This window comes from Synchytrium microbalum (genome assembly GCF_006535985.1).
Source record: "Synchytrium microbalum strain JEL517 chromosome Unknown SmJEL517_scf0046, whole genome shotgun sequence".
NCBI lineage: Eukaryota > Fungi > Chytridiomycota > Chytridiomycetes > Synchytriales > Synchytriaceae > Synchytrium > Synchytrium microbalum.
In genome coordinates this window covers 170,138-192,390 of record NW_022158395.1, presented here as the reverse complement: position 1 = coordinate 192,390, position 22,253 = coordinate 170,138, and the positions used below count along the sequence as shown (strand labels likewise).

The window sequence follows — 22,253 nt, the reverse complement described above, 5'->3', positions numbered from 1 at the left end:
GCGCAGATCCACTCACAACATGATGGACGCAAATGCTGATTTTTCATTTAAGAAAGCACGAATACTGAATGGACCCAACTTCGAAAGAATCTTTTCGTCAAATGCCAAGTCTGGAATACTCGTGAACTGTGGCCGACTGCTATCTAACTGAGGTTCTATGCAGAAGCCTGCACCAAGATACAGTATAATTTCCGCGACAATCAAAGCTCTCTTCACCATGCAACGAGTGTTTATAGAGATGTCTAGTATTATTGTTACCCTTCATAATGTACAAATGCCAAGCGTTTAAGTATGTTTTGGGTTATATATGTTTTTTCCCAACAACACATAAATTACCGTCCAGTAGACTAAGGGTTATACAAGAAAGTCAGTTTATGATGCTACAGCAAAAAGACGATAAATACAATACATACCCAACGTGTTGGATACATTTGGAGACCTGAAATCTCCGGGTTCCATTTGACGGGCGTCACTATGTGACAGAAAAATTGTTTAGATTCACGGGGCCGTTTCAATGTAAATTGGCTCATTGCAATACTTACGCCACTGTTTAAGCAATAGCCGTGCAGCATTGTAGAATATCAGGAAGGCACCGAATGCCATTGGAATCAACCAGTACAAGGGAAGCAAGTGCCATGAAGTACCGAAAGCAACTAGGTTGAGTGAAGACGTTTAGAATCAAGAGCGTCCTTAAGAAAACTATGTGATAACTTACTGTTGAATGGAGGAGCATAAACGATAACCACGGTAAATGCGACACCACCAACAACACTCCACCAAGTCGCAGTGTTTCTGAATTCAAGAGGTATGAGTATATCAAGACGTTTTAAACACACAAGCAAGATTCTAGGCCACTTACGCAATCATATACATTCCAAATGGCAATCGGAATCGAGATTTGCAGGCAAACAAGTTCCACATTTGAATAATCTGCAACACAAGGTCGAGTTAATAAACCTTTGCCAAAAATGGTACCTTCTAAAACGTACCATAATGGAAAAGTAGAAGGCAGATTGGGCTTGAGCGAAAGCTTCGACTTGAGCTGAATCGTTCTGCAAACAAAAAAAAATCAGCCATCCCAACAACTGCTAAATAGGCGGCACGACCACTCAGAGTACATACCAAGACATTTCCAGTCACAGTAGTGTATGATGGAGCTCCGACCACAAAGTAGTTGCCATTGGTTTGCATTTGAACAGTATCCCAAGGACTAACACCGAATACAATTCCGGTAGCGGGATCTACTCCCTTCCTATTTTCAATGGTAGTGTCACGTCAGTCTATTTGTTTGAAAGTGATGATAAATATATGGAAACAGAAAACTTACCAGAAAACAACAAAGAATGTAGTCAAAGCACCCAAGAATTCAATCATACCACCTTCCAAATACGAGTAACTCAAACCATCCAAATCAACCAGCACATCGCCTTCTGGTCCTTCAAAGAGTTGCTTCCACCACCATCTTTGAGTCATTTGTTTCATTGTGTGGAAGGCGACTTGGAAGGAGGAGGGCTTGATTTCTTCACCTCCTTCGACATCTTGTGGGATGACTAGGGCGTGAGAAGCTTGTTCGGCTTCACGGGCTCGTTTGCGTTTGATGGAGTCAGCGGTAACTGGCTTTCGAGGAGGTAGACGCATGAGACCACCTGCAGTTTCTGGTAATTCCCAGGCATATGATAAAGCAGCAAACAATTCGAATCCTAAATCGACGACTAGAATCTGCAGAGCTCCAATAGCAACGGGGATTGGGATGATGACATATAAGAGGTATGGTAATACTTCGGGAATAATGTGGGTGACGACATCTACGTTCAAGAAAGGATGTCAGTAATCTGTTTCTTTCCTTTTTCGCTTCACGTTGTCGCTTACATCGAATGGATTTCTTCAAATTGGCGAAAATCAAACGACCTTCAGCGATACCATTAACAGTACTAGCAAAGTTATCATCCAACAAAATCATAGCAGCAGCCTCTTTTGAAACGTCAGATCCAGAAATATTCATAGCAATACCCAAATCAGCCTTCTTCAGAGCAGGACTGTCATTGACACCATCACCAGTTACACCAACAATATGTCCAAGACTTTGGGCATGCTTGACGATTTGTAACTTGTGCTTGGGAGAAGTTCTTGCAAAGATGATTTCGTCTTTTGAGAAAATAATATTCCAGTCTTCTTCAGTCAGGTCATCAATCTTTTCACCGTGGATGACAATAGACGAGACTTCAGATTCTTTAATGTCGTCGACACGACGACCGGTACGTTTTGCAAGGGAGTCCTTGGTTTCACCCAGCATGAGATTGATTTTGCGACCAATTGCTTCAGCAGTGAGAGGGTGATCACCAGTGACCATCATGACTTTGATACCAGCTTCACGACAGTGACCAATGGCTTCACGAACACCGTGCTTGGGTGGATCTTCCAAACTTGCCAATCCGACAAAGCATAATCCAGTCTATGAGTTTGTCAGTTAGGGTCGAAAGTAAAAAAATCTCCGTGAGCCAACGGATACTCACTGTCTTGAAATTCTTGTCCTCCTTTGAGAATTTAAATCCAAGAGGGAATTCACTTTCAGGCAACAACAATTGAGCAAATGCCAGCACACGATGTCCCTTTCCGGCCATGTACTCGTATGAGAAATTGAAAGCAGCTCGATGTTCGTCAGTCATAGGGACGGCAACACCATCCACCAAGATGGTATCACAGACTCGCAAGATACGTTCTGGAGCTCCCTTCATGGATTGAGTTAATGGACCATTTGTGTGAGGCTTGTTGTGAATAGTCATATGCCATTTGGTGTCTGAGTTGAATGGAATTTCAAAGATTTTGGGGTACTTGTCACCAAGCTGCAAAAGAAGGATGAAGTAAATAAGAAATTCACATCAGTGAATGAAAACACAAATCAATGCTCAGACGTACTTGATCAATGTCAGGCAGTTTGGCAGCAGCATAACGGAATAAGCCCGATTCAGTAGCATCACCACTGATCTTTCGATCAGCAATTGGGCCTTCTACTTTTTCAAATCGTGCTCTAACAGAGAACAACGGATAAGTATCCATTATGCTGTTCGCTTTCACTGTTTTCTCCCCTACCTTGAACACATAGCACTAATATGCAAAATCTCAGAAACACCACTAACAGACATGTCAACTGCCACTTCCCCAGATGGAATATTCTCATTAGCACCAGCAGTGGTCATCAATTTCAACGAAGTCCAAATATTGGTAGCAGTCATTTGATTTCGAGTCAATGTTCCAGTCTTGTCTGTTGCCAGAAGAGTAATAGCACCAAGAGTTTCAACACCTTGTAAATCCTTGACGAGAACTTGTTCTGAAGCCATTCGTTTGGCGGCAATAGTCAGCAACATGGTGACTGTGGCTGGTAGACCTTGAGGAACCCAAGCGACCAAGACACCGATTGCGAAATTGAGTGCGAAAGCGATTTGCTGGGACTTGATGTATGCGACGATGAAGAAGACGATTGCGCAGGTTATGGCAACACCTCCGATGATCTAAATTGGGGATCCTTCTTAGCGAAAAAAGATGACTGCTTCGTAGTTGATGTATGGGACTCACGTAGACGAATCGATCAATTTCCATAGACAATGGCGACTTTCGCTTAGTTTCACCAGACGTCAAACCAGCAATTTGACCCAGCACGGTGTTATCACCAGTTCGAACGACCACACCATAAGCTTCACCAGCTACAGCCAAAGTACCGTTGAATGCCAGGTTGGTAGCCTAATAGTATATTGCTTCAGCAGCCGCATATAGACAGCGATGAGCTCTGTGCTACATACCTCAAGGGGATTGGTATGAGTGTTGTGAGCAACACGATCTTGTGGTTCGGATTCACCGGTCAATGAAGAATTGTCGACCTTAAAATCGCCAGCATTGAAGACATATATATCGGCAGGTACTTTATCTCCCAGTCGAACAAATACGACATCTCCGAGCACTAGGTCTGCACCAGCAATCTGTGATTGAGAACCGTTTCGGATGACGTTGGCTTTTGCTGGGATCATGTTCTAGGAGAGGCGAAAAAAGTTCAGGGTGTCAATTGTTGTACAGCAGAAGAGATTGCTATCGGTATTTACCATGAATGATTCCAAAAGAGCAGCGGATTTTTGTAATTGGTAAAATTCAATCATGGCATTGAGGAAGGCGACAGCAATTAGAATAGCACCGATATACAACTAGAGCGGCGTTCGAAGCTGTTATTTGAAATGCTGCTAAAGAAAACGGCTTGCTTAAACCACGTACATTTGCAGAGTTTCCCTCGGGCACAATTCCATACAATACATATGTCAAGATACCAGAAACAATCAATAACCTAAACAGAAGAAACCGCGTAAGCGACTTGCATCAGAGCCCATGACGAGCAATCAACTTACGCATTAAATAGTGACAGCAAGTGCTCCATGAATTTGATAAACCTTCAAGCCAAGGGAAACAGGTCAGCATATTGTAACTAATAGCATTAATGCATGTCGTTTTTGTACCAATGCGTCTTTTTAGGAGGCGTCAACACATTCGGTCCGTATTGCTCTAATCTCTGCGCCGCGACTTCAGATGTCAGACCTTGAGATATGGTTGGTTTAATGGGGTCGAAAGATGTGTGATGTCTTTCTTTCAGTTGATCAAATGTCAACATATGCTCCTCCTAAAATGTAAAGAGAGAATCAATAAATAGGCACGAAAATTGGTATTGGATCTAGAGATCCAATGGATCTAGAGATCCAAGCTGAATCTAACAGCAACAACGTACAATATCGAGTTTTTTGGCAGCAGCCTTTTTCTCGCTCATTGCCTTTTCATTCTTTGTGGATATGGGGTTGGCGCTTCCTTGCTGTGAATGGGCTACACTGTCTGGTGGAGGAGCTCCAGCGAACTGGACATTCCTTGGCTCGTTACTCATATGCTTGGTTGTTGCTGTTGCTTGAGATATGAAGAAACTTGCTGCAATTGACGCGGGAGATGTTTCCGGGAAAGACAAACAAGTTTCAGGGACGAAAGAGCACTTAAATGCACTCTTTATTCAATGGCGGATGGTGTCTCGGGAGTGAACTAAGTGAAGTCAGAGCGAACACACTTGTTTGTTCCCTGGTCGAGTTGGAATTCTGTGCAGAAATTTAGATCCTATCGCGTTTCGGGGAATTTTAAGGGACTTTGAGGCAATTTGCATGGATGCCTGTAAATCTGAGACAGATGGTTTTGGCTAGTGTCTGGCTTCTGCACCGTTGCAATGAGAACGCGACAGAGCTTGCAACGTTTATATGAGGCAGTGTTCAAGAATGTACAAATTCTAATTTATATAATGCTTTATGTGGATGATGAGCTAAATAAAAGGCTCCTAGCACTGATATGATCAGTCCTGTCTCATAATGATGTTGTAGCCAAGTATTCCGTTAGCTTTCCCAAGGCTCTAGCACGATGTGATATCTGATTCTTTACCGATTTTTCCATTTCAGCATACGTCAATCCACTACTACCGTCGTTAGACTCGAATATTGGGTCCCAGCCTGTTGGGAAAAGAGCTTAGCTTACTGTTTGATTATTGCAACATTATACCACAACATACCAAAATCGAGCGGTCCTCTCGCAGGCACTATTCTACCATCATTCCGTCCTTCAAAGAGAATTGGCTCAGCACCTGGAGATGGTACAAGTGCAAATGTACAAAGAGCATACGCGCTCTTGTCTTCGAAACCCGATAACATGGTGTTGAGACCATCATGTCCCATAGATTCCAGAAACCATTTGATGTATGGACCGGGAAGACCCTTCAGTGCGTTGAAACAAAGCGCAGTGTCTTCAGTTAGCACTGGTATGTTTCCTAAAGCCGCAGAGGCTCGTTTAGCTTTATCTATGGCACATTCTTGCGTCGTGCCCTATTGAGAATATTGGGGTTAGCATCGCTGGCTATGCAACCGTGTCGTTGTGTGTATCATAGCATCAAATCTCCGAGTTGGTTTAATGTCGACCGAATACACACGTTCCAACACGGCAACTTGCCTGAATTTCGACCAGATCCAGTTTTGATGAGGTGAGATTGATATTTGTACCAGATAATATAGCTTGGACTTCCTTGAGTTTGTTGGCATTTCCAGTGACAAAGACTATAGTCGTTCTTGCAGCAGCCATTCGAATTATGCGTGACGCCGTGATGCAGCTAGTTGATAACGTGATTGAGATGCTTCCTGTCTATGTAGTTTCTATCGAATTTGTCCTCCTCGTCATTCGATTTGTTTGAATTACTGGATTCGGTTATCATTCGGTACTTTCAAACGACTCAACGAAGACATCCAACACATCCATCTGATTTCTTTTGGGGAGAAGAGGAATAAGGTAGGAAGCTGTCAATACGAAGTTTATAGACGAGGCATCTCCATTGTGGGCTATCATTGTAGTTGTGACTGGCAGTCAGGTCGACAATTGTCACCATCTTGTAGCATCGGCTATCTTGTAGATATGTGCATAGGGACAGAGGGTGATGCACAGCACTGTCAATATTCTGCACTCTACACGACCATTTTGAGCGCCAATACCCCCCTCCCTACTCTACAATTTGCCCAACAACTTCAAACATCACCAAGAAACTAACATCCAACTCGTCCCTCTAGTTATAATATAAAAAGATGGCTCAACGAGTGACATACCGAAGACGATTATCGTACAACACTAAATCAAACTTGATCAAAAAGACAAAGACTCCTGGTGGACGACTGAACGTCTTGTACGTGCACAAACGAGCCAACGGTGCTAAATGTGGTGACTGTGGATCAAAATTACCTGGGGTGAGTTATTAGTAGATGTAGTAGTAGTTAGGAAGTGTCAGGCTGTATGAGTGGATGTAGTGGGTTGTGGATATTGTCAAGTCGAGCAGTCGCAGACACGATGTGTTGGAAGCAGAGACAGCAACAGCAACAGATCGTGTTATCTGCACGGTTATCAAAATATTCCAGCTGCTTGGTGCTTGTGTAAAACCATCTAGTTGGATTGTTGGATATTGCTCGATGTTGTAGAATCCATTTCCACAGGCTATACCACTCTTTTTTGTTGCATGACACGATCTTGCTCATCATCTACTAGTCAATTAACACACTTATCTCCATCTAGCTCCCAGCTTTGAGACCACAAAAATACGCTCGTCTATCAAAGTCAAAGAAGAATGTCACCAGGGCATACGGTGGCTCACGATGTGCTGGCTGTGTTAGGGAACGAATCGTTCGTGCCTTCATCATTGAAGAACAAAAGATTGTCAAGAAGGTATGTGTCGTTTCTATAGAATTGCACCTCGTAGCATTTTGAATACTGACAGTCCTTTCTTTTGCTCAGGTATTGAAATCTCAGAGTTCCGAGACCAAGAAACCAGCTGCACCAACTCCTGCTAAAGCCAGCAAGAAGTAGAGAATTCCTGTAGATTAAAAACCTACTATGTAACATTTGAAACAAGTTTGAACTTTTGCACGCTACATTAAAATGTGTGTTTGATGGGATTTCTGATACAGGAGAATATACGGTATGCGAAACATGGATCTTTATTAATCTAATCTTGATGCCTTCCACAGAAGGAATATCAGAATGAAGTGTTGGTAAGAGAAACTCGAGCGACAAACGCTCTGGCAACATCACACGACTGCGAATGACTAGAAGAAAAACGTCGTATCAGTCAATCTTGTCCCACTATGCCTATAAGATCCATTCAGGAAACGTACTTTGACCAGAACCGATGCATGTACACAAGTGCGATGTAATGCGTAATGCAACCGGCGATTACACATATGTGGAAGATGGAGTGCGAATGAAACTAAGAAAGTGAAGCGACACATCAGGAAAAAAAACGAGTGCTAACAGTAGAGCAACAAGAAATGAAATCGACTTGCAACAATTTCGTACCCAAATGTCGAACTTCCCAGGCCAAACTCTCTCTGGAAATCTATAAGCATACAAGAAGGCCCCCACGAGATAGAAGGCTCCCATCAAAAGCATGTAATATAGGCTCAGTGCATGGTTCACAAACTCAATCTACGCAAAAACAAATCGTTTCAGACTCAAGCAACGATTCGTTTGATGAAACAAGATTAAAATCATTTAGTTCCTTCACTCACACCCCATAAGAACACAGCATGAGTAATGGGGAAGATGGCAGTAACTCCCAGAGCTACAAAGACGATCGTTCTAGCGGTGCGGAATCTAACACTTCTGAAGACATCGAAAGCTGAAGCTATGATGGTTGCGGTACCTGCAAAGTTTAAGATTAGTAACAATGATAATCATTCAACTATTAGGTCCAGCTTGTCTAAACTCGTACCAGCCACAGTCATCAGAGCAATATACCATGTTTGTAATGTAGGTGAGCATATTAAACCTGCGAAAAGTGATGAGATGTTGTGTTAAACATTTCTCTGATACTCCACCATTGTGATTTTTTCAGTAATACATAATATAATGCCTCAGCCCTTCTTCATGCGTTCGTTCGGCCAAAACGCATATTGAATCCACCCCGCCCCACCTTCCAACAAATACTCGTCCTCCTATTCCAACGTGCAAGCATACCAACGGAATATACGAAAACCGTACCATAATATAGAGCGGGAATGGAAGACCCGACAATGAGCGTGACGATTCCAACGTAATCAGCCTTATTCCAGGCTGTACAGACATCATACGAGTGGCACTGAAACAGATGGAAGGCTGCTGATAAGCCCATACAGCTGATTGAGTGACAAGATTATAAGCAATGTGATCGAAGCATGGAAGCGCCGAGTCGATCCTTACCCTATAGCACCAGCAAAGAAGCAGGACCAAGCGACGATATCGATCCAGCTAGCGTTTTCCATGGACTCTGACCATGGAACTCGATTCCAGATCGTCAGGTATGCCAATACGACAAAAGCCAGAGATCCAATCAAATGGGTATATACGTTCAAGGTCTCGTTGTGCAAGTAGAACATGGATTTGACACATTCTCGATACGAATTGTCAATGAATCGGTAACCAGATAGTATGAAGCCATTGTCTGCCAAAGGGGAGAGATGACAGTTTGAGCATCCGATCGCAATAGATTGATATAGGCAATTGGTTGTGACTATAGAGCCGATCTACATCATTCTACAAACCTTGCATCCAATGTGGCATATGCTCAAACCCACAAGTTAGAGCTTTTTGAAAGCGATCTGGCTCTTCACGTTGTCCAGTTGGTGATGGCGGCGTTGCTAGGAACACGATAACGGGCAAAGCAATCAGCGACAAGCATGTAGACATGATCTCATAATATATCCAGCCTAATCTAGTATCATCTTACACTTACGTGATGGAACTCTCCTTCTTCTCAAAACATCATCTTTGCCGTCTATTGCCGTCGAAGAGTCCACCACTTTGACTGTCTTGATTCTCATATTATAGACCTCGTGACAATACAGAACGTTGTGTCGTTTTATCTCCTCTCCACCGTCCTGCTTATATCTAAACGTCGACTTTTACGGTTTGATGAAAACTTTGACACGTGGAAGCGCACTACGACTGCCTCGCTCGCTCAAAACGTGAGTATATGGTCAAGTTCTCCACGACATAGTTCAAAGTTCACTCCTACGCGTATTTCGCTGTCCAAGTCAAACGTTCGTGGATCAACAATTCATATACCGATGTATTAGAGAGTCTTGAGACCTATTAAGTGTCAATTCTACTCTCTACCATGTCTAATTTTAACAGACTCCTTCCAAACACGTGTTCTTGGCACTCTAACAAAGAAATGAAATGGTACAGCGCAATTTTCAGTGCAAAAGCTTTCAAAATGATGACAAGAGGGTTGTTTTGGAATGCCAATGATGTTGAATGATGACGTCCTTGCAAAAGCGCAGACGTGCAGCTCAGTGAAATTCATTCAACTAGTCTTGGGTAGGTCGCTATGGCTTAAAGGGGGACGAAACCACTAGCTTAAAGGTACCCCCGTAAACATTTCCAATCCGTATCGGCGATTGTTCATTTCAGAGAACTTAACTTTTGGAAGAGAGACCTTCATCAGGTATAGCAAGTGACGTCCTTGCTTGTATCTAGAGTATCACATCTGAGCAAGGACGAAATCGATTTGACAAGTTGATGATGGCTACGGAACAGCCGTGACAGCCCAAATATCGAAGGAGACACGAGGAGAAGCATCCATCCACTACACTAAACAGTGGCAGTACTCTTTTCACGAGGTTCTATGGCCGTAATAACTAGCAAAGATACAGATCACGACGTAATCTACTAGCTTCAAGACTCAGTAACCTGCTCTCTGCACTCTTGAACATCTCCATTAGACATGGCTACAGTCCTTGAGTATGCCTCTTTAGTCTGTATGCTCATAACTGTTTGCTGCGAAGAATGTCAGGAGCTCCATTGTTTGGAGACAGCAACGGAAAACTCTCATACAAGAGCCAATCCAGTTACGCGTAATTACAACTAACAAAGCGTCCGCTCTTTAAAAAATCACGTCAATCAATTGTGGTCGTTGTTTTAGCACGTTATTTTCTTGCCAGACATAAATACGCCTGACCTTGTCGAAGACTTCTCTGCATAACGAGAAACAGCCACATAGCTACTCTTTACGTGATATAAGATTGGATTCTTGCTCGACTTTAGCACTTTCTAATCAACTCAAAGCGAGGCAAGTGGTTTGCGGAATGTGACGTGATTGAAGATATCACACCGGTGTTTGTTCCGCGTAGAGGGACTGTACCACTGAATAGGAACCTGTCGTCAGTCATCGAGCTTTGCAATGACCAGTTTGTTGACATAAAACACTTCTGTCGTACTTCAACATAGAAAAAAATCCTGGACAACGACCTACAGACGAGGACTTTACACCTATCGCTTCAATACTTGATCGCTGAGTTATGACTGTTGAAACAACCAGTCTCCTCATCAAACGTGAGCCATCGCTGGGCTTATACGCTGTATCCTCACATCCGTTGAAACAAGGAGATCTAGTGCTTGAAGCTCGACCATATGGTCTATGTAAGCGAAATGCTCGTCTTGCAGTTATGACCTCATTGATTAGATTCTAACCGATAATTCTTAACCTTTATAGCTATAATACACGAAGAACGTAAACGAGTCTGCCACACCTGCTACACAATCGCCCTAAACAAATACGCTCTATCATGTACAGAATGCACGTCAGTATACTACTGCTCATCATCGTGCCAAGATTTGAAGCAACCTCATCATACCGAATTTGAATGCACGGCAATGGTAGACCTATCGAATCTAGGACCAGTGTATCGTAAACACGCCAAGAAGGTGTATACAATCGTGTCCAAATTGAATGGAATGTTGCTCGAGGATGCTGAAGTGTATTCAGCATTAGATATCCAAGATTTAGGTCGTTTCGTTCTTGGAATGATATCCAGACGAAACGCACCAGATGATCAGGCAGGTGTCTCATATAAGGATGTAACGAAACTCATAAGGAATGTAGAATCATTAGATCGTATCGAACGCCAGCAACTCGAATACCTGTACGGGCTACTCAAAACTCTACCACATAGTAGTAACAACAACGACACGCCATCCCAACACTTCACCACACTGCTCACAAACCATTACACCCTCGACGACTTTATAAATCTAATATGCATCCGCACATGTAACGGATTCGGGCTATGGAGCTTTGAAGGCACTTCAGCCGGATTCGGAATATACCCAGCAGCATCATACTTTAACCACTCCTGTAAGCCGAATCTTATGCGGGATACTGGAATCAAACTGCATAATCCGTCAAGCAGTAGTGACTCAAACGTAACGACGTTCTTGGATGCTGAACCTCGAGTAAAATTCTTTGCTCTTCATGATATGGAAGAGGGGGCAGCATTATATCATTCGTATATAGATTTCACGCTTCCGAGAAGGGAGAGACAGGAGTTGTTGAGGGACGGGTATTACTTTGAGTGTGGTTGTGAGAGGTGTGTAAATGAAGATGAGGGCTGGATTCGAACGTATTCGTGTCCGGGATGCTCATCAGCTAGGATACCAGGGTATGATTGTGGGAGGTGTGGTGCTAGAAAACACTCTGAAGTTTAAGCTATCGCATTACCACATAACTTATAAAATTCATAGCATGCCAAAGTGTACATTCAATCACTGTTAGTTATCATAATACAACGAAAACCGACAATTCCCTGTCTCGACATAAATACTGAGCAGATGCAACCTCGAACAAAATAAGAATGCGTCAGACTGTATCCATGAACGCGCCCACACCTCGCTCTTCCACACATCCCACGCAACAAGAACCCGCAAGTATGCCCGTACGCCCGCAAGGCTGTGACAGTTATGTTGTTGTCTTCCGGCGTACGGTTATTCATGACCCGCAAGTCATGGCCCATCCTTAACTGCGGTAATTTCAACGTGTCTGAAGTCACGTAAATCCCTTGATATTTAGCTTCCATGAAAGGTCTGTCGTCGACGACGATGACGACGGGCCTCAAACATACTCCAGAACGCTCGCCTCGTCAGCTAGAATGTCAGGATATGTTTGTGGGAGATGTGGTACTATTGGTTAATACTGTCTACCATAACTTGAATGGTTTTTATAGCATGCCAAACTGTATATTCTCGTTGTTGGTTTTTATAATACAGTAACTTTTACATAAAGAATTTACTCTATACCACTTGCTTTTAACGTTCACCACCCTCCTAGAAATTGAAAAGAAAGACGTTAGCAACTCAAGTCCAACAAAAAAAAAATCCACCAGAAGTCTCGAACATACCTCCATTTGGCCTTCATCACCTTCACCACCTTCTTGAGGTCCTGCCATTTGACCGCCACCAGATCCCTTTTTGGAGACACCAGAGACGATGTCGTCAACTCGTAGTAACAAGCATGCAGATTCGACAGCAGTCTTGATCGTTTGAGCCTTGACTGCATGAGGTTCCCATACTCCATATTCCTTCATGTCGACTACATTGCCAGTAATTCCATCAATACCGAATGAAGAGAATCCCTCAGCTTGCTTGGCCTGAGAAAAGTAAATATTCAAGATGAGCAAAAAAAACTGCCAAATAACACTCGTAACTCCGGATGCCTCTAAAACTCTTTACAACCAAAAGCTATGCTACACTTACGCGCAATTGAGTAAGGGTCTTGATAGCATTACCACCACAATTCTGTACCAAAGTTCTTGGAATGACTTCCAAAGACTCGGCAAGTGCCTTGTATGGCCATTGTTCAACTCCACTAATGGATTTGGCCTTTTCACCCAATCGTACAGCCAAAGCCATTTCAGTTGCTCCACCACCAGGACACAATCGTGGTTCAAACATGACGTTCCGAGCTACAGACATGGCATCCATCAAGTTTCGGTCTACTTCGTTCAGGATATCTTTTGATGGACCTCGTAAGAGAATGGTGCATGCCTTGGGATCTTTACATTGGACTAGATAGGTAAAGTATCTAGAAGATGATATGAGGAGTTAGTCGTGTCGAAGAAAGACCAGATTTGGCAAAAAAAAGAAAACTTGAGAGACAGCACACGTACTCGTCACCAATTTGACGAACTTCAAACAATCCACAACCAGTTCCAATATCATTCTCGTTCAAATCCTCGACACGATTGACAATGGTAGCTCCAGTAGCTCGAGCAATACGATTGTTGTCGGTCTTCCGGACACGTCGAATGGCACTGATGTTGGCCTTCATCAAGTAGTGTTGAGCCAGGTCTATTGAAAAGCAGCAGATGATATGAGCTCTCGTATCGAGAATGCATTCAGGAGTGGTTTGGCCGCCTTTTTTCCCACCCCAAACACACAACACAGCCTACCAGAAACTCCCTTCTCAGTAAACACCAAATCAGGTTTAAGCCTAACGATATGATCACACAATTCCTTGACTTGTTCTTCTTCAATTTCCAACAAGCGAGCCCAATGAGCTTCATCCGTGACCTCAACATTGGTTTGAGATTCACCCTTCTTGTATTCCAATGGACAATCCAAGAGCATGACTCGAGGATTTTCAATACGACGACGCATCTTGGGATGAGTAACGTCCTTGTTGACCATAATGCCGTCCAATACTTCGGATTGTTCAATCTCGCCACCGGGTACCTTTGTTTGAGCGAACAAGGAGTTAGATGAAGATGTTGAGAAGCCAAAGGTTTCAGAAAAAGGCAGAAAAAGAACACGACAGACAAGAAATACGCAAATCTCATGATTTACCTTTTCAACACGAGCATAACGCTTGATATCAATCTCACGTTTGCCATCAACTTCCTGAGCAACACATTTCACAGCATCGTAAGCCAACCCACACATTAAATCACTCCATTGAGCCACAAACTTTGTCCCAATAGTTGATTTAATCAAGCGAAGCATTTCTGTACGATCCTGAATGTTTACGGGGACGGCAATATCGGTAATGATTATAAGTGCATCTTCGAGTGCTCGTTTGAATGCGCCAATGATGGTGATTGGGTGAATGGATCGTTCCAAGAAGGGCAGGGCGGATGATAGTACTTCTCCAGCTATTGTGTAAAAGCTATGCGTTAGGGATAGATCCAATGCATCTTACTGTCTGATCATCATTAAAAACAGATGTATATGTATTACCTAGGATGATAACACTCGTAGTCCCATCCCCAACCTCCTCGTCCTGGGTTCTCGACAACTCAATCATTGACTTTGCAGCAGGGTGCGCAACTTCGATTTCTCTCAATATAGCATTCCCATCATTTGTCAATACAATTCCTCCCATCGGATCTAGCAGCATTTTCAACATTGCGCGTGGTCCTAGACATGTTCGGATGATGTCTGCGACAGTCTGTTGTAAAAAATAAATAAATGTCAATGAATTGTTCAATGAACGTCAAGCAAAGGAGAGGATTGGGTGAGAGGATGACATACTTTGGCAGCTGTAATATTAGATAATTGAGCTTTACGACCTGTTTCTCGTTCCATGTTGGTGTCTAGTTATATGCAAAGGAAGAAAATGCGCATTAGAATTGAAATGTCCTTGTCCATGGAATGAAATTGGTGTCATCACTTACTCATTACGATAATGGGTTGTTGCATCATCTTGGGCAATATTTAATATATCTCTAAATGTCGGATTGACTCTCTTTCAGGAACTTGGGTGTTTGGTGCGCAGAAGTCTAGAAATGCGAAGAATGGATGAAGGAGACAAACCTGGACGGTACGTTGGCATTATTAAGAGTTGGAACGGACTTTAAATAATTATAATCTGATGCTAGACGCGACATAACACGTCAATCGCACAGATTCACTTTGGATCAAACACGTCCGCAATACAAACACCCCAACATGCTGAGATCAATAACTTGAGGTCATCGATTATAGTGATATGTCAATATGACAATTTACAATAAGAAAAAAAGAAGCAGGAAAGAGATATCCAAACACAATGTTCCTTTACGCGACTCCTCAAAGTTGCGTGTTGTGTCCAACATTCGTCGACTGCCCAACAATAGCCTTGATATCATCATACTGGTCTGGAACCAACTGCTTTAACACGTATGGTAGATCGGCTTTAACTATTTGTAAAGAAGTCTTGGGTCAGTTTTGGTTATAAGAACAGACCTTGATGTTTACACACCTTCCACAGTATGGCTCATACACGTCTGAGTCCCTGGCGTATAGTTCTGGGTGTGGAAGATCTCAATCGATGTGTTTCCTGGATCGTTTCCTAAAACGGGATTGTGTGATGAATACTGCCACATCATCAAACGTTCTGCCGACCAAATAGACTCTATCATCAAAAATCCAGCCACCAGACATCGCTTACCTGCTTTAACACCTACAATCCACCTCGGATTTACAGCTACTCTGCCACCCATCGCAGCATTTAACAATATAAACCCCTGCCCAAACTTTTCCACAAAATCATCAAATGGCAATGCACTCCTCATGTGATAATCATTTGGTAGTGCTGCAAGCGGACTCAGCGATGCAACCCATGTAGATATCGATGCCTCCTCAACGAATGTGATGTTGTCTAGTGATGCGAAATAGTATGGTCGTGTAGGATCTCGGACCTATTGATAAAACGTAGCTCATGTTAAGGTTGGTGGCCATGACGATATACAGTGCAGATGTGTACGAGTTCACCTGTGTAGATGGGCGGATGTTAGCGTCTGCTAGTCGTCAAAAAAGTAAGGATGTAAACCAGGGATGTAAAGAAACATACCTGATTCTTCATAGGCACAAGCCGTAACCCAGATCCTTTGGAAGGCACGACAATGCTCTTCCGTTCCATGACTGGTGGGTAGTGTTCATCTGTTACCATACTTTCTAGCTCAAGCTTCTAAAAACTATGGGTTACCAGCAGTATACAATGCGATACACGATAGATATAGCTTACCTGTGTCGTTCTAGTACTATTGGATGCCTCAGACAGTCTTGGCAACAGATAACTGTGTCCTCGGTGCTTTAAAGACGCTTTGCGACGAAAAACGAAAGAAGGAAGAAGAAACGTACATCACGCTAACCAGAATCGCATTATTCATATTGACAACTTTCAGATTAGTTAAAAAGACTTTTTGATATCTATTTTATGAGCAAAGGCACAAGCTTTCGTTTGTCAACTTTTTTATGCTTGGTATGTGGAAGATGCGACACGACCACCACGACCTAAGAGGATACAAACTGAGTCAGCGTACGAATCAGTAAAAAGCGATCAACCAAAGATACATACCAGTCCAGTTGGTGTGAACCCAGTCTCCTGGTTTGCCTTCTAGCTCGTATGTGTGAGCACCTAGTTCAAAAGTTAACGTTAATAACTCAAACAGTAAACCAACCGACCAAAGTAACGGGTTAACTCAAAGTAACTAACCAAAGTAATCACGTTGAGCTTGGAGCAAGTTGGCTGATCCACGAGGAAGACGGTATCCATCATAAAAGTTGAGAGCAGTAGCTAAACATGGGATTGGAGCTCCGCTCAACATGGCTTGAGCACATACACGACGGAATGATGGCATACAACGGTGGATGGCACTGGTGAAGAATGGATCCAGAAGAAGGTTGGTGAGGTGTTGGTTTTTGCGGAAGGCAGCTGTAATATCTCCCAAGAATACACTAGTAGAGATGGAAGGGTTCTTGTTAGAGTCAGTCAGGAGACAAAAAAACCGCCATTATTATAGAGTGACGTCCTGTGGTGACAAACAATTCTCTCTCGGCGCCGTCACCATCCTGTCAAACCTTCACACGTACCTTCGAATGATACAACCACCACGCCACATAAGAGCAATAGAAGGATAGTTCAAGTTCCATGCTTGTTCCTTGGCAGCCTCACGTAATTCCATAAAGCCTTGAGCATACGAGATGATCTTGGCAGCATATACAGCCTGTCTGATATCTTCAATAAAGGCCTTCTTATCGCCTTTGAATTCGACAGAGTGGGCATCAAGGATCTTGGATGCAGCCTCTCGCTCCGTCTTTAACGCTGATAGGCATCGAGCAAAGACAGCTTCACCAATCAAGGTGACGGGAGTTCCCAAGTCAAGAGCTTGGATGGCAGTCCATTTACCAGTTCCTTTCTTTGAAAGATAGAGCAGTGCATTAGTTTCGACAAGAGCAAAGAAAGAGAGGGTACAACTAAATAATGGCTTACCTGGCCAGCGGTATCACGAATCTTCTCAACCAAAGCAGTACCATCTTCATCCTTGAATCTCATGATGTCTCGAGTGATTTCAATCAAGAAGGAGTCCAATTCCCCCTTGTTCCATTCATCAAGTACATCAGCCATTTCATCGGCAGTCATGTGTAGACATGTCTTCATCAAAAAGTAGGCTTCGGCAATGATTTGCATGTCACCATATTCAATACCGTTGTGCACCATCTTTACGTAATGACCTGATCCACCTTCACCAACCCAATCACAACATGCTTCACCATCTTTGGTCTTGGCAGAGATGTCTTGGAAGATGTTCTTTACCAAAGGCCTGTGGGAGAAAGATGACGATTAGGACTGTTAAAAAGAGAGATGTGAATGGATAAATCAGCTGCTGACGTAGTTTTGGTATAGCAGCGATCATTTTTTCTCGCACAAAATCGTTGACAGTTACCACGAAACCCCAGACGTATGGTTCTCGCTCACTCACCAAGCCTTAGGAGACCCACCAGGCATAATTGAAGGACCATATCTGGCTCCTTCTTCACCACCAGACACACCAGTTCCAATAAACAAGAATCCCTTAGCCTCCAGTTCCTTGGTACGACGAATCGAATCAGGGAAGTGCGAGTTTCCCCCATCGATAATACAATCGCCAGCTTCACAATGTGGCAACAATTGAGCGATAAAGTCGTCTACAGCTGATCCAGCTTTAACCAACAACATGATTTTACGTGGCTTTTTGAGTTTGGCACATAGTTCAGCGATGGAGAATGCGCCTTGGATTTTGGTTCCTGTTTAAGTGAAGAGTTGTGTAAGGTGAATATGGTTGTTATTGTAATGAAGAAGGAAGACGATAGATACCTTTAGCTTCATTGTCCAAGAACTGTTTGACCTTTTCAGTTGTTCGGTTGTAAGCAACTACAGTGTATCCGTGATCGTTCATGTTCAAGATCAAGTTTTGACCCTGGTTTGATACAAAGTGACATGTCAAGTCAAGCTGAAAAAAAAACTCGAAATCTGTGTAATTACCATGACGGCCAAACCTATCAGACCAATATCACCACTGGGACCGCCAAGAGAAGCAGCCAATTGGTTGATGCGTGCACTGTGTTAGTGGGTTGTTGACAAAACATCAAATTGAAGGGGACGATTTGATATTGTACAGGTTTTCGTGTGTGTGAGTTGCCAAAAAAGTGATTTGGGGTTTGTGGTTTTTTTAGGGAAACAAGGGGAATGATGAGATAAATTTTGTGGTATACATGGTGGTTTCAGTCTTGCCCGTTGGGAGTTGGGTTTCCAAGACTCAAGGCAAGAGCTTGACATGGTTGATGTCCACTGCTTTCATGACGTCAATTTCCTTCAAGCTTTGTAATAACACAGGTAATGACAAGGCTCCTTGCATCTTGAAGGTGCATGATCTTATATAATATTGCATCCTTCGCCTCCTTTTGCGCAACGAATATCCCCGTTTTGGAGCAGACGGCATGCCCACGAAAGCAAAAACGCTTGCCAAATAAGAAGGCAATATAACAAACAAGACTAAAGCAAATGAATCGAGTCTTTCAACTTACGTTGCTGCCATTGTAGTGTCCTCTGAAGATGTAATAGATATAGCAGGTACCTTTCCAGTTGTTGTTATTGTTGATGACAAAGTGAGAGGTTTTGTCTCGGCTGTTCTGCAGCAAGAAAACATTCACGTCGCGCTGCAGAGGGTCGAAGAGACTATGGTGGCCGTGTATATGAAGTAGTCAACGCGTAATCGTCCTAACAGTGTGAAGCAATTCGAGGTCCGCTGCTGCTTAATAACGCTTCAACCGAAAACGGAATATCGACACTTCGCACGCGTCATAATATTGAGACAATTGGTGCAAGGTTTCCCTCCTGTCTTGCCGTAAAGACCCTCCTCCCTCCACTCTCAAAACGTCCTCAAGCAACAAGTTTTAAAGAAATTAAAGCATTCAAGCAAACGAGAAATGTCGCGACCCTTTCTCGGCCGATTCAAGACAGTTCCACTTACACTGTATCGGCCGCAGTCCTCGAAAAAGGTTGCTCTCCGAGACCGCGATGTGCAAAAGCGCTTGGGTCGTTCGGCATATGACGTTGTCTTGAAAGAAGGATTGGTGTGCCCCAGGAAAGGCAATATTTACCAAGGTACAACAGTGCTAGTACTCTCCCTCATAGCCCGCATCTAATAATTCCTTCCTAGGCCCCAATGGAATGAGTTTACGTCCGCTGGGTCTTAATTTCGCTGAAATCCTGACTACATTCAATGCCAAATCCACCCACGTCTATCAGATCAACAAGGGTAAATATCGTCAGGACCCCACGCTTTCGCATTCTATTTCTTGATACTTTCTGTATATATTGAAATGCCCCCCACCTTCCCGTGTCTAGGTATTTCTTTGCCAGACACTTTGGTCATCTTGCACGAACACACCGACCACTACTCTCTGCAATGTGATGTGCCAATGACGTTACAAGGTAAGTTTCCTGTACCCTTGCCTTTTGGTCGAGGCCCTTCTCTCATCTACATCCTCTCTTTCTTTCAGAACTCAACTCTCTTCTCACGCATTGGCTCCTTCACAACTGTAAATCCACGCCACTGCTGCAATTCCAACAAGATCATCCCATAGATGATATCATTACAGGAAAATTTGAATAACCAGGCTCTTTGGTCTATGTATAATGCACATAATCCCCAAATACATCAACTGCCATTCGACTACAAACGTCCCCAAACACTCGCTGTTTAGCCCCTTCCGTAAGCAACGATTCACCCCTACTCCGCTTCAATTCAGGATGGGGCTTTGAATAACACATGGGAAAAATCGCACACTGGTCGTTTTTACTTGATGCATCGATGAAAAAACAAAAACCAAGATTCTATTGTTGATCAGCATCTCAATCTAGGCTTAATAAAGTCCAATAATATGCTGCAACCCCATCTCAACAAATCCATGTCCCAGCAAAAGATCATTCCTCAAATCCAGACACAAGTCAACGTGTGGTTCATCAAACAACCATCCCCTAGCGCTTAAAGCTCTTGTCCTGCGCTGTCCTTGTGGTGCGACATATGCATCGTAATCGTAATTGCTGTTGGTGGTGGTGGTACTGTTGTATACAGGCAGCATCAAGGACGTAGTCACGCAGCTCATCAAGTTGATTTGTGATTTGGAGACAGCTTCAGCTGCTGATGCGAATGCGTGAGCGTGTGGTGTGAGGCCTGGTGGTGGGATTGGCAGTGCTGATACAGGTGGTCGTGCTGTTTGGCGTTGGTGGGGAAGGGTTGCAACACTAGGTATAGCGATACCCTTTTCTATTTTTATGGAATGGTTGTTGTCTTGTTTGCGTTCCTTTCTTGATGGCGTGCGGTCCATTCGTTTCTTGTTGGATTTGCCCTGTCCTTGGCATTGTGTTGGTGCACTAGTAGTGTTTGCCACATTGTTTGATGCCTTCATAGTTCGTAGCGTGAGTATAAAAGGGACCTATTTATATAATTCAAGACGTGTTATTCATATCTGAAAACATGCGTCTTCATGAATTTGCGTCAATGGCTGCGATGCACGAAATTTACCAGCAGTTTTTAATAAAGTGATGTAATTTAGTATGAAGATCGAGTCACGATTCCAACTTGCCCGTCAACGTCCTTGAATTCACCGCCGATTTGCACCTTTTCCTTATACGCAATTCAACCAGCCGCTGTGAGTGATCCTAAGTGAACTGCCCTCATACGAATGACTGAATCCGAAAGCACGCAAAACGTCGGACATTTTTCTCTAGAGTTTCGTATACATTTCTACGTTGCCGATATTAATTCGGCTCGAATATTCAAAGATACAATATGTTTGATGAATGACAATATATACAAACAGAGCGTGGAATCATCCTTGCCCCGAAAATTGAGTATCAGTACACCATTCCCACCTCCATCACGACGAGGATTTTCTAATCGTTGAGTCACGACCACTGACGCGTCATATGAACTATAAATTAAAGGGTTTCCCTGGGAGAAACAAATAGCTTGGTTATTTTTTCAGTGTTGGTTTCTTGCCAAGAATATTCGACACTCCCGACTCCTTGGTTTGGCAAGCGACTAATAACAAATGACTAATAACAAATGACGACATACCAAGATGGGTTCCAAATGCAAATGCTCCCGCAGTACAAGAGTCACTGAAAGCCAACCACGTAGACCTTGATGTATTCGTTGTCCAGTAATATCCCGCTTGTTGGCATTATTGTCTGCTGTTCCTGCACCTGCATCCATTTCAAGTCGTAGCTCTGCTTTCGATGCTAGTGCAGAATCTATATAAAGAGAGGTCCAGGTTTTAGATTTCAAACGTATTTGAAAAAAAGGCGGTACAAAAAAGGAAGCATTGCTCAACTAACGAGCACTCACCATGCCATTTCCTTTCTAGCTGCAACTGAATCTCACGATGCTCCAACAATTTAAGCTGTTTGCGCTTTGAATCAGATCTCTTCCATCCTAGACTCGTATATATGCTTCCTTCCCATACTACAGGCAACGTCACTTCCAATGACAAGGTGGCCGACTCATGAGTTTGAAGAGCAAGCATACCAACATGGGTCATTTTCATGGGATGAGGTGTAGAGATGGTACAATAAAGCTGAATGTCATGCAGCGCTC

At 43.2% G+C, this 22,253-nt stretch overlaps 8 protein-coding genes across 8 annotated transcripts; 3 read left to right on the top strand and 5 right to left on the bottom strand.

Moving 5' to 3' along the window:
* Positions 1 to 332: 332 nt before the first annotated feature.
* Positions 333 to 4,915, bottom strand: SmJEL517_g05314 (uncharacterized protein; the record flags this gene model as incomplete). Its single annotated transcript, XM_031171240.1, has 19 exons — positions 333 to 347; positions 414 to 472; positions 543 to 653; positions 716 to 792; positions 860 to 930; positions 990 to 1,052; positions 1,123 to 1,252; positions 1,328 to 1,805; positions 1,870 to 2,452; positions 2,514 to 2,843; positions 2,917 to 3,028; positions 3,091 to 3,509; positions 3,574 to 3,738; positions 3,798 to 4,025; positions 4,095 to 4,193; positions 4,261 to 4,330; positions 4,392 to 4,433; positions 4,500 to 4,660; positions 4,766 to 4,915. 19 exons carry the CDS (start codon positions 4,913 to 4,915, stop codon positions 333 to 335), a joined length of 3,363 nt encoding a protein of 1,120 aa, XP_031022809.1.
* Positions 4,916 to 5,376: 461 nt separating this feature from the next.
* Positions 5,377 to 6,141, bottom strand: SmJEL517_g05313 (uncharacterized protein; the record flags this gene model as incomplete). Its single annotated transcript, XM_031171239.1, has 3 exons — positions 5,377 to 5,519; positions 5,579 to 5,888; positions 5,989 to 6,141. 3 exons carry the CDS (start codon positions 6,139 to 6,141, stop codon positions 5,377 to 5,379), a joined length of 606 nt encoding a protein of 201 aa, XP_031022808.1.
* A 494-nt stretch (positions 6,142 to 6,635) lies between these two features.
* SmJEL517_g05312 (uncharacterized protein) lies at positions 6,636 to 7,407 on the top strand (the record flags this gene model as incomplete). The annotated part of the gene is made up of 3 exons (XM_031171238.1): positions 6,636 to 6,794; positions 7,117 to 7,266; positions 7,336 to 7,407. 3 exons carry the CDS (start codon positions 6,636 to 6,638, stop codon positions 7,405 to 7,407), a joined length of 381 nt encoding a protein of 126 aa, XP_031022807.1.
* Positions 7,408 to 8,087: 680 nt separating this feature from the next.
* On the bottom strand, positions 8,088 to 9,398 carry SmJEL517_g05311 (uncharacterized protein; the record flags this gene model as incomplete). Its single annotated transcript, XM_031171237.1, has 6 exons — positions 8,088 to 8,242; positions 8,312 to 8,368; positions 8,581 to 8,714; positions 8,779 to 9,019; positions 9,120 to 9,215; positions 9,311 to 9,398. 6 exons carry the CDS (start codon positions 9,396 to 9,398, stop codon positions 8,088 to 8,090), a joined length of 771 nt encoding a protein of 256 aa, XP_031022806.1.
* Positions 9,399 to 10,877: 1,479 nt separating this feature from the next.
* SmJEL517_g05310 (uncharacterized protein) lies at positions 10,878 to 12,063 on the top strand (the record flags this gene model as incomplete). Its single annotated transcript, XM_031171236.1, has 2 exons — positions 10,878 to 10,998; positions 11,072 to 12,063. The coding sequence occupies 2 exons, from the start codon at positions 10,878 to 10,880 to the stop codon at positions 12,061 to 12,063; spliced, it is 1,113 nt and encodes a 370-aa protein (XP_031022805.1).
* A 597-nt stretch (positions 12,064 to 12,660) lies between these two features.
* Positions 12,661 to 15,051, bottom strand: SmJEL517_g05309 (uncharacterized protein; the record flags this gene model as incomplete). Its single annotated transcript, XM_031171235.1, has 9 exons — positions 12,661 to 12,678; positions 12,753 to 13,001; positions 13,108 to 13,435; positions 13,521 to 13,701; positions 13,803 to 14,085; positions 14,197 to 14,501; positions 14,587 to 14,797; positions 14,881 to 14,942; positions 15,024 to 15,051. 9 exons carry the CDS (start codon positions 15,049 to 15,051, stop codon positions 12,661 to 12,663), a joined length of 1,665 nt encoding a protein of 554 aa, XP_031022793.1.
* Positions 15,052 to 16,582: 1,531 nt separating this feature from the next.
* On the bottom strand, positions 16,583 to 19,187 carry SmJEL517_g05308 (phosphogluconate dehydrogenase (NADP+-dependent, decarboxylating); the record flags this gene model as incomplete). The annotated part of the gene is made up of 9 exons (XM_031171234.1): positions 16,583 to 16,623; positions 16,688 to 16,747; positions 16,826 to 17,067; positions 17,203 to 17,528; positions 17,603 to 17,933; positions 18,093 to 18,396; positions 18,467 to 18,569; positions 18,635 to 18,710; positions 19,177 to 19,187. 9 exons carry the CDS (start codon positions 19,185 to 19,187, stop codon positions 16,583 to 16,585), a joined length of 1,494 nt encoding a protein of 497 aa, XP_031022794.1.
* A 391-nt stretch (positions 19,188 to 19,578) lies between these two features.
* Positions 19,579 to 20,267, top strand: SmJEL517_g05307 (uncharacterized protein; the record flags this gene model as incomplete). The annotated part of the gene is made up of 4 exons (XM_031171233.1): positions 19,579 to 19,725; positions 19,787 to 19,910; positions 20,000 to 20,086; positions 20,155 to 20,267. 4 exons carry the CDS (start codon positions 19,579 to 19,581, stop codon positions 20,265 to 20,267), a joined length of 471 nt encoding a protein of 156 aa, XP_031022789.1.
* Positions 20,268 to 22,253: the final 1,986 nt, after the last annotated feature.